General features: G+C 50.4%; 1 protein-coding gene across 1 annotated transcript; it reads left to right on the plus strand.

Annotated features, from left to right (window-relative positions):
* Positions 1-1,063: 1,063 nt before the first annotated feature.
* On the plus strand, positions 1,064-10,083 carry LOC149340194 (uncharacterized). Its single transcript, XM_089551065.1, has 7 exons — positions 1,064-1,076; positions 2,137-2,270; positions 5,600-5,795; positions 6,246-6,308; positions 6,367-6,591; positions 8,989-9,051; positions 9,149-10,083. The coding sequence occupies exons 1-7, from the start codon at positions 1,064-1,066 to the stop codon at positions 9,328-9,330; spliced, it is 876 nt and encodes a 291-aa protein (XP_089407191.1). The 3' UTR covers positions 9,331-10,083.
* The last annotated feature ends 890 nt before the right edge of the window (positions 10,084-10,973 follow it).

Consider the following 10,973-nt stretch of genomic DNA (forward strand, 5'->3'; position numbering starts at 1 on the left):
ACCTGGGGTTCTTTAACGTGCACTGACATCGCACAGTACACGGGCGTCTAGAATTTCTCCTCCAAAGAAATTCCAGCCGCCGCGGCCGGGATCGAACCCGCGTCCTTTGGGTCAGCAGCCGAGCACCATAGCCACTGAGCCACCGCGGCGGCAAAGGCGCATCTAGTGAATGCATGGGTTTCATAAATAACATAAAGGGAATAAACTGAAGGAAAAATAAAAAATGAAAATAAGAAAATAAACAAGAACAAATAAAAATAAGATATGAAAATAAAAACAAAATTAATAAAAGGAGCAAAAATAAAAAAAGATATATATGAAAAATAAAAATAAATAAAATAAATAAATAAATAAACACTGCGCCAGGAAACGCTTTCGCCTTGCAGCACTTTAGAGAGCCAAAGTGCCCCCTGAATTTTTTTACCTGATAATGCCAGTGATGCCACGCTCACACACTTGTATTATCTGCATGGACAGTATTCATAGCCTCGATAATCTCCCTAATCTGCTCATCTTTGTGGCAACAGAATACCCGCCAGTCTCGGCCGTGCTCAATTTATAGCTGACCGTGAACTTTCGAGATAAAGCGTGCAAAGTTACTAGAACATTCTGGAACAGCGTAGAATCGGCTCCGCCTGGATGCGATCAATCGAGATTAATCTGGTCGCGTCTCGCATCATAAAAAAAGCGATAAAGCGGCATGCCAGCAGCTTTGAAGAATCAACAAACGAACAATATAGGATTCGCGGCTGATACATACTGATACAACTCAGCCTTTCGACAGAACTCGAGTTTTTTTTTTTGATAGTGCCATTGATGCCAAGCTCATACACGTCATTGTTACCTGCACGGGCAATATTCATAGCCTTGATAATCTTCCTAACCTGCTCGTCTTTGTGGCGGTCAATGATAATTTGACTTTGTTCAAACAAGGGACGCAGTTTTGGACGGCACCATCGCCTAGATTGGGTCCCACACTGAAAACAGTGCAGGCTTAGGTGGTCCTGTTCGCTCTCATTAACATTGTATTCATGTTCCTTTAACCTGCTGTTTACGCATATGCATGTATGCCCAATGTACGTACTAATGGCCACAAGACAACTGCAATGTGTAAATAACACCTTCACCACAATTGTGACCAGGCCTCTCACGGTCAGTTTTGCATGCTTTTTTGTTGCGAAAGCAACCCTCCGACAGCCAAAGCGAGACCTCGATCGGGTGGCCGCCGTCGCGCCGTAGCTACGCTGACCCACGGCCGGTCTCGACGCGCGCGCTCTCTCGAAGCGAGAGAGCGCGCGCGTCAAGACCGGCCGTGGCTGACCTTGAGCCGCCGCCAACGTAAAAAAACAGCAGTTGCTAACACTGGGCCGTGGTCCGCGGAGTCCTGTATTACTCCGCTGGCCAATCGCAATTTTAAACGAAATCAGCTTTTTAATGCTTGACTATATCAAACAATCCACGTGTCAAAACCCTAGAGCTCATAATTTTTTTCTTGTGATGATCTTATTGTTTACATAACAAGAAACATTTGAACAGCGGACTACTTTTTTGTCGTGGAGGAATTCTGTGCGCGGAGGCTGAATGTGGGCGGAGCTTCACTAGATGAAGCGCCGTTGCCAAGCAGCGCGACAGCGAGCGCTCGCTCCGTCCCTTCGCCGTCGCCTAGCAGCGCAATAAGCCACGTTTACATGAATGCGACAAAGTCGACAACAGTCCACTTCTTGAGGGAAAGTGCAGAAACATCGAGGGAGAGAGTACAGGACGAGTCATGGCTTTCCTTCTCAAAACCTGTTCTTTCCCTCAAAAAGTAGACCGGAGTCGACTTGTGTCGCATTCATGCAAACGCAGCTATAGAGGGCGCTAGCACCTCCCTCTCGCTAAAGCTTTACCTCTCGCTAGAGTCACTGGATAAAATTTTTTCACTGACAGCGCTCGCTCCGGGAGAGGCGCTTACCCCCGTCCCCACAAATCGCTAACATAACAAAAGCGCGCAGGAAGTTACCTGGCGCCGTCTGCAAACGCGCTCCCTTCTGGATCCGGCAGTGCTTGCCCTCATGTACCCTGGCCAGTACGACCCAAACTGCCATAAATGTGGTGAAAGGGCCACATACGACCACATTCTGTGGAATTGCGCAGATGATCCGCCTCCGGCGGAGTTCATACAGCTCCCTTCTTCCGAGCGGTGGGAGGCCGTGCTGGTCAGCTCGGGCCCCAAGATTCAAGTACGGGCAACCGAGAGGGCCAATGAGGTCGCCGACAGCCATGGGCTGGTGGCCATCTAGTACGTGTCTCCTGCAACTTGATACCGATGCAATAAATGCTTTACAATCCAATCAAATGTGCTCGGCCTAACAGTCTCGCTATGGATAAAGATAAGGAGAGAGCAAGAAGACAGACGGAGGCGAGGAAGAACGTGCTTTCGCATTCCTTTAGGTCGACCAGAGTTTCCCACAGCCAATTCTTTAAGCATGAAATGCTTTTAGCTCCCGTTGTCGGCAGTGGGGTGACGTCACGCCGAGACCGAGAGCCAACATCCGGGCACTGAATTCCCCTCATCCGGGCACTGAAACGAGAACATCCGGGCACCGTACGAGATTTAACGAGACACTCGAAGCCCTCCTACAGGACCGGCATACAAGCGCCGGTAGCTTCGCGCCGAACGGGTGGTGGCGTTCCTCCTTTCCTGTACGGTGCGGTTCGGGTGTCCACCTAGATGACAGAGAATTACTGCGCCTTTTCCTTTCCTCAAAAAGCGTCGCGTTCGAAGGGCATCGCGCCGAACGGGTGGTGGAGTTCCGTGGACTGCCTGGCAGCGCTACAACACGCTGTCGCGTTCCACTCCTAAAGCCGAAGGTTAAGCGTCATTAATTAGCAGTTTAGTATTTTGTCATTAATGAGAAATTAGTCACCAATTAGTAATTTGTCATTACTTCATCATCAATTATGTGTGACGTAATCCAGTGGTGACGTCACCAGTGTCACATCGGCAAAGTGGTGCGGAAAACGCTTTCGCCTCTACGCACTTTAGACAGTTTCGAACGCGCTGCAGTCTAGCCCGGTTATAACGAAGTCGGTGGGAATCAGAAATCACTTCGCTATATCCACTATTTCGTACTATGCGGACTACGAAAAAAAAATGCAAACATCGGCATATCGATGGCGTCACGCGCGAACTCAGTAGCGTTCGCCGTGCTCCCAACCTGGAATTCCCCAGGTGGTCGAAATTATTCCGGAGACCTCCACTACGGCCCCTCTTTCTCTCTTTCTTCTTTCACGCCCACCTTCCTCCCTTCCCTTACGGCGCGGTTCAGGTGTCCGCCGAGATATGTGAGACAGTTACGGCGCGATTTCCTTTCCTCAAAAACCAATTTAAATTTACATTTTTTTTACACTGCGCTCAGTTGTCCGTTCACCAGCTAGATCAAGTCGAATAACTCTGTCCTTATAAACAGCATACAACGATCCGCGATAACGATAAAAATGAGCCACGCTTCCAACATGCACAATGCTGCCGCGCTTTCTCCCTGCCTTGCGCACCGCGGCACCGACATAAAACAAAGCGCGCGCTGCCACACCTCCTGCAGACTGCAGTGCAGTCGTGACTCCAACTGCCTGGGAGAAATAGAGAACCGCGATTGGCCAAGACGGCCGTTCTCTGCGACGTCATCGAAAAAAAAAAATCGTCTCTGTTCTTTTTTAAATTTTTCCCCTGCGCGGCGTGCTCTACCGCTCTACGCCGTGACGCCGTTCAAGGACGGCGCAACACGAGACCGGCGTGCCATGCGATGCAGTGAAGCAACCTTTCGCTCCGCAGGAGAGCAGACGACGCCACGAAAGGACGCCGTCAGCCGAATTTTGCTCTTATTTTCGCGGAAAAAATCGCCTCAAGGACGCAAAAATGTGTTGATTGGTATTAAGTCTCTTCGTTATATCCGCTGACGCGCTCTTATTTACTTCGTTAAAACCGGACCCAAAATGTATTGAAAATGCAAAAATGGGAATGGGAAATTGAAATCCCTTCGTTATAACCGCTATTTCGCTATAAGTGGGTTCGTTATAAACGGGCTAGACTACATTCTTGTCAGGCCTGCGTCTCGTCATGTCCGCGTACATGCTTACCCTACTCTCGGTTACGGGGGAGGCACAGATTTTTTTTTCTCTTGGTTAGCGCAAGTACGGATTTCTCCTTTTGCAAAGCATAAATGGCATATACAGTTTGACAGACGCCAGAAACACCACATCAACGCCTGCTCGTTTCCCAATTTTCGTTAGGTTATGGGAGATTTGGTGAATGAGAGCGATGACTTTTCGGCGACCTTGCTGTCCTCTTGTAACTTCCTGCTTGTCCGATCGCCGTGCTCTTTTCATTTCCATGCCTTCGGCCACAGAAGCTACTAGTAGCCCAGGGTATCCGGAATCGAGAGTCGTCTTACTGCTAAGCATTCTTGCACGCCATCTTTTTTGACCCTGTTACATGGCAACTGCTTGTGATGGCCTAAAAGTGCGAAGTGTTAGCTTGTGCACCCGAGGAAGAATGTAACGAATTACGGTATCAGAAAGAAGTTCTCAAAAGATCGCGAACGGCGAGAACGACGACATCGTCAAAAAGCGCGGCTGCTGCAAATGACAAACAAAAAGGGCATGCCAGCTTCCGTGCGTAAAAGGTGTGAGTAACGCTTTCATTTAATCTTTTCTATTTTATAAATTTACAAGGGGACTATTGTTCGCATGTTCCGATTTCTATGTTTCTTTATTGCACTGACCTCTTGAAAACATGAACTGTTTGAACCATAGTATAATCGGCAGTGAAAACAACGTAGCCAAGAAGCACCCACGACTGCACAGTGAAAGGCTGACATCTCATATGAAAAATTTAGGCAAACCACTTCTTAGTTATCACCGCGACTCTACTAAACTGCTGAAGCGCGTAAAACGTCATGAGCACGAAGAAAGACAGGCAGTTATGCGTACGTTTTCTAATTTCCAAAATTTACTGTCTTGACGGTCGTAATTCCAGGTTTCGTGGCCGCGCAAAACGCGCACTTATGAAGAAAAGAAAAAGGGTCAAACAGCGCAACTACAGACAGAACATGCTCAGGGTAAAAAAAGATACGGTCTGTCGAAAGCGCCGAAGAAAATATTGTAAGAAATTGGTAAGGAAAACAGTGGCCCAAGCCACTGTCTGCAAGCGCAACAGAGCGCCACGTGCGGCGAAACTTGCGCGTCTAAAGAAGCATCTTGGTATCGCTTCATCGTGAGCATTTCGCACCAGACAAGAGACAGACGGTCGTCTAACAAAAAAAAAAAGAAAAGAAAACGTCAGACCACAGGAAAAGCGGCGAGCATGGCCCGCATGCATCGAAGAAGCGGCGCCGGTGCATCGTCATGGCTGCCGCCTGTGCACGTGTGGGCCTCTTATCGAAGATCGCATGGGGTTTAATTGAAGCGGGTAAAAAAAGGGGGGGGGGGGGGGGTGGAAGAAAAAGATATGAAGAAAACGTTTGGTGACTGATCGCAGATAACTCCTACGTTCGAGAACATTCTGCCGTCGTCAGCAGCGCATGCGCAGCCTGCAGACGAAGCCATTTTGCCTTCCTAGCTGTCTGTGGTGAGGGCGAACACTTCGAGGAGGACATTTCGCAGTGCGGTGCTTGTTGCCGTCAATTTGTGCCCGTTGCCAGCTTGTTGCTGTCGTCTTCGCCATTCCCCAGAGGCGACCGAAAGCCCCCTTACGCTCGTGACCTGCCTAGAAGTGCAGGCGGAACTTTCTTCGAGCCAGGCCACCGGCAACGAAGGTGAGCGGGGCTAAACTTACCGGTAAGGGCGGTCTGTGTTCGTGAAACGAGCTCTTGGCTATTGGCACACGAATACTCGCATTTTTGTTAAAAGCAGAACTGGATTAACAGCAGAACTGGAATCGTACAATTAACATGAGGCTTGTAAAGTGGTTTGAAGGTCCGCCGCCGTCGGGTCTCTTTTCCATGACAGAAGCGCAGCGGGCTAGTACTCGCGGCGCACATGTGTAGGCTTAGCTGACACTAGGCAGGGCAGCTAGCTGCAGGCACTGAGTCATCGAGGAATTGTCATGTGTGCCTCGCATTGCTCGCTGCCTCTGCGCTTCTCCACCGGCAGTTGTACAAGTTCAGACGCTCCGAGAGTAAATTCCCGAATTCGGTATGCTTGTTAGAGCCCTTGTTAGAGCCCTTGTTAGAGCCCTTGTTAGAGCCCTGTTTTAATTTTCGCAGATGCACGGACTTTGGCTCTTCTTTTCTCCACACGGCACTTGGATCTATCCGGACGCTCCAAGAGTAAGCTCCCGAATTCTATACACTTGCACACTTGTTACAGCTGTTTTTATTTTCGCAGATTCACGGACTTTGGCACTGCCTTTGTGCCTTCCTATAGCTGTCAGTGCTGAGAGAAGCGATGAGGACACTTCGCAGTGCGGTGCTTCTTGCTGTGACTTGTGCCCGTTGCCGGCTGGTTGCTGTCACCTTCGCCATTCCCCGGAGGAGCTGGTAGCCTTTACTCTCGTGACCTACCGACGAATACAGGCGGAATTTTCTTCGAGCCAGGCCTCCGGCAACGAAGGTGAGAGCGGGGCTAAGTCTCGCGGCGAGGGCGGCTGTGTTCGTGAAACGAGCTCTCGGCTATTGGCATACGAACACTCGCATTTTTGCTACGGGCAGAATTGGATAAGTCATGGAGAACTGGATAACTTGCTCGAGCTTCTGCTTTGATGGTTAACAGTGTAGTACAGTTGGTTTGGTTTATTGGTGTTTAACGTCCTAAAGCGACTCAGGTTATGAGACGCCGTAGTGAAGGGCTCCGAAAATTTAAACCACCGGGAGTAGAATTAACACGAGGCTTATAAAGTGGTTTCACGAACCGCCGTTGTCGGGTCTCTTTTTCCGTGACAGAAGCGCAGCGGGCTAGTACTCGCGGCGCACATGTGTAGGCTTAGCTGACACTAGGCAAGGCAGTTAGCTGCAGGCACTGAGTCATCGAGGAATTGTCATGTGTGCCTCGCATTGCTCGCTGCCTCTGCGATTTTCCACCGGCAGTTGTACCATCGGGGACAAAATTTTGCGGGACGTCGGAGCGGCGTTTTCAAGCTGCCTCTGCGCCACTAGGCGGCGCAGTGGCCGCGTCGAGGCTGTGATGGCCGATGATTAAGCGCATGGGCGTCCTATATTCCTCCGCTTGCCTGTCTGATAGCTCGTTTCGCGTGAGCAGCTGGTTTTTCTGAGCTTGGCCGCGGGCGGCCGCTTTTCGCTGCTTCCGCTCGTCAGCCGCCACATGGCCGCCGTAGCCGGCGCGCTGCCCGGCGACAGCGATGGCGGTTCGCATTCACGGCGCCCGTCGCATTAATGTAACTTTTTTTTTTTAAGGAGAGGCTGTCTGAGCCGCAAGTCAAATGAGAGGGCTCAGACCTGTATAGTGACAATCGACGGACCCTTGACTTGTTACGCGAACAATATTGAGAACGTGTCCTGCCCTGCGTCCTTGGCGGACTATGGTGGGTTAATTTCAGCGGGACAGAGGTCCTGCGCACACTTCGCAGAGAGTGAGGGTTGCTCTTGGAAGTCGTGGTGTGCGGCAGCTAGCACGGTCACCGGAAGGCCAGACGGACACCATAGAAAATGCATGGGGCTTAATAAAAGCTTACCATTTGGGGTCGCACTTTGGGAATGCCAACCAACGCGGATAATTAACAGGCGGCCATCAAGACAGTAGGAAAGGCTTCGTGCTTTATAGGTCTTTATACAAATAGATGCTGCGGCGTTTCATAAGCGTGACTTCTGCGATGGACTCCTGGATTGCGGTTTTGTTTAAGTCCACTTTTTTCATTTGTGGCAATAAATTTGTTGTGAAAGAATTCCCACCTTTGCACTTTACAGGGGCAGAATATTTATGAAGTGGTTACGATGCACGCTCGCCGTCAAGGTGCGTCAGAAAGTGGTTCTAACACGCAGCAGAACAAACCCGTCCTCCAACGTAGGCACGAAGTTACAAACGATTCCTTAAATGAAGGAAAAAACAGCGCTTTATTTCTCTCTATAAGAAAAAAGTTACATTAATGCGACGGGCGCCGTGAATGCGCACCGTCACCGCTGTCGCCGGGAAGCGCGCCGAGTACGGCGGCCATGTGGCAGCTGACGAGCGCAAGCGGCGAAAAGCGGCCGCCCGCGGCCAAGCTCAGAAAAACCAGCTACTCACGCGAAACGAGCTATCAGACAGGCAAGCGGAAGAATATAGGACGCGCATGCGCCTAATCATCGGCAATCACAGCCTCGACGCGGCCACTGCGCCGCCTAGTGGTGCAGAGGCAGCTTGAAAACGCCGCTCCGACGTCCCGCAAAATTTTGTCCCCGATGGTACAAGTTCGGACGCTCCAAGAGTAAACTCCCGAATTCTGTATGCTTGTTAGAGCCCTTGTTAGAGCCCTGTTTTAGAGCGCAGCTCTTTGGCGTCCGTTCCTGGGTTTCGCGTCGTCGTCGTCGGCCTCGTAACCAGCTCCGCCCCCCTTTCATCCCCCCAGCGCTATCGGCGTCACCGGCATCAGTCAGTCGCTGCTATCTCTTCCCTCCTCCCTTTATCGTGTTGTCCGCTTGCTGCGCGCGCTTCTGCCCCCATCGTTTGCCGCTGGGTGTACACGCCGCCCCCCTCCCCCCTCTTCCTGCGAGTCTCCGGTTGTCAAAGCGCCGGCTCGAACTTAATTCCTTTCTTCGCTCCTCCTCCAATGCAACCCCTGTGCGGTGGCAATCAGAGAGCCAGATCGGTGGCGGCGGATCTGTATATGTGCACCGCCCGAGCCGAAATTGCGAATACGTGTGAAAAAAAAAAAAAAAAAATCTGTGATAGCGCATACATGTGTTGCTCGATTTCTTTGCCTCAATCTATCGAAAAGGTGAAACAGCTTATTTGCTGCGCTCAAATTTCGCATTAGGAAATAACGTAATCGTCGGTAATTTTTTATTTTCGCAGATGCACGGACTTTGGCTCTGCTTTTCTCCACACGGCACTTGGATCTATCCGGACGCTCCAAGAGTAAGCTCCCGAATTCTATACACTTGCACACTTGTTACAGCTGTTTTTATTTTCGCAGATTCACGGACTTTGGCACTGCCTTTCTGTCTTCCTATAGCTGTCAGTGCTGAGGGAAGCGATGAGGACACTTCGCAGTGCGGTGCTTCTTGCTGTGACTTGTGCCCGGGGTTGCTGTCACCTTCGCCATTTCTCGGAGGCGCCGGTAGCCCTTACGCTTGTGACCTACCGAGGAGTACTGGCGGAATTTTCTTCGAGCCAGGCCTCCGGCAACGAAGGTGAGAGCGGGGCTAAGTCTCGCGGCGAGGGCGGCTGTGTTCGTGAAACGAGCTCTCGGCTATTGGCATACGAACACTCGCATTTTTGCTACCGGCAGAATTGGATAAGTCATGGAGAACTGGATAACTTTCCCGAGCTTCTGCTTTGATGGGTAACAGTGTAGTACGGTTGGTTTGGTTTATTGGTGTTTAACGTCCTAAAGCGACTCAGGTTATGAGACGCCGTAGTGAAGAGGTCCGGAAATTTAAACCACCGGGAGTAGAATTAACACGAGGCTTGTAAAGTGGTTTCACGAACCGCCGTTGTCGGGTCTCTTTCCGTGACAGAAGCGCAGCGGGCTAGTATTCGCGGCGCACATATGTGTAGGCTTAGCTGACACTAGGCAGGGCAGTTAGCTGCAGGTATTGAGTCAGCGAGGAATTGTATGCCTCGCATATTGCTCGCTGCCTCAAGGAGCTCAGCTCATCGTGCCCGCTGTCGTTTATGTCACGGAACGAGCACCCGTTCCGAACGCCTTTGTAGCCCGGCCACTATGTCGTGTCAAGGAAGAAATTGGTCAAATCCTCTCGTGTGATCGCCGGTTCGATCACCCATTCAAAATGGTACGGCCATCGCACACGTGTGCATGCAAGTGCTCTTGAGCGACATGTGGTTTGTGGCCGTACACGGCGCACGGAATTCCTCGCCATCCTCGTCCAGCAACTCCGAAGAACGGACGCTGCCTGCGGTCTGCGGCACACCTCACCTTGGCTGCAGCCAAGGTGAGTGGCCAGCATTCATCGTATTCTGGCTCCGGTCGGAGCATCCGCCACTCCGAGAAGCGGCCGCACCCTTCGCATCACGCCTGCCATGGTCAGTATACCAAGTTTGTGCTCGAATATTTTCGCTGCAAGCCGTCTTTTTTATTTTTTTTCAGATTTGCGTGCGTGCACCAGCAAATGGCCCCCGTGCATACCAACATACACAGAACCATTCTGCCGCTCGCTTCTGGTCCGTTGGCTTCTGCGCATCGTGCCATTCCTCCCAAGTTCCCTGATTGTGAGTGCTGCTTTCGCCTCCCATAACGCCAGAGCCGCAATTTTAAGGCGAAAGCCTTTAAAGGGTCAGTCTACTGAGTTTTATTGGCCATATTTTGTTTGCGGCAATCGATAGCTTTTTACCCAAATTACCGTTTAGCCGTGTGTGGTGCCAAGAAGTGCGGTAAAACGTTTTAAAATTGATTTTTTTAATGTGGGAACACACCTTCATGAGATGGTATGCTCATCTGGCAACCATGAAAATACAAACGTCATTGGAATTTATAAACTGCAATTTTCAAGTGCTGAGATGATTAAAAGAAAGCGGCACTGAAAGGACATCAGTATGTTGCAATTATGCGAAGCCTGATTTTGTCTAACAAAATACAGGAACGTGAGCACCATGACCATGAGAGGGTGCAGCAATCAATCCAATCCAAGATGAAGCGGTGTCGCGGTGCACATGGTATCTTGTTTGACAGGCAGTATGTCAAGCTTGCTGAATCTGAGCGAAGTTTCGAAGGAAATATTATCAAGGATGAATGAACAAGACTTTGACCCGTATGAGTCAACTTCAGATAAACGTGTTTGCACAAGCAAAAGTGATGACGAGAGTAGCGACGATCTGAC

The sequence above is a fragment of the Amblyomma mixtum genome, chromosome 6 (genome assembly GCF_055824585.1).
Source record: "Amblyomma mixtum isolate Tamu chromosome 6, ASM5582458v1, whole genome shotgun sequence".
NCBI lineage: Eukaryota > Metazoa > Arthropoda > Arachnida > Ixodida > Ixodidae > Amblyomma > Amblyomma mixtum.

What these genes read in the sequence shown, in the direction of transcription:
- LOC149340194 (XM_089551065.1), top strand. An exon ending in CCAGGCCACCGGCAACGAAG is followed by an intron (nt 5,796 to 6,245) that starts GTGAGCGGGGCT and finishes TAATTTTCGCAG; the next exon opens with ATGCACGGACTTTGGCTCTT. An exon ending in CCAGGCCTCCGGCAACGAAG is followed by an intron (nt 6,592 to 8,988) that starts GTGAGAGCGGGG and finishes TTATTTTCGCAG; the next exon opens with ATGCACGGACTTTGGCTCTG.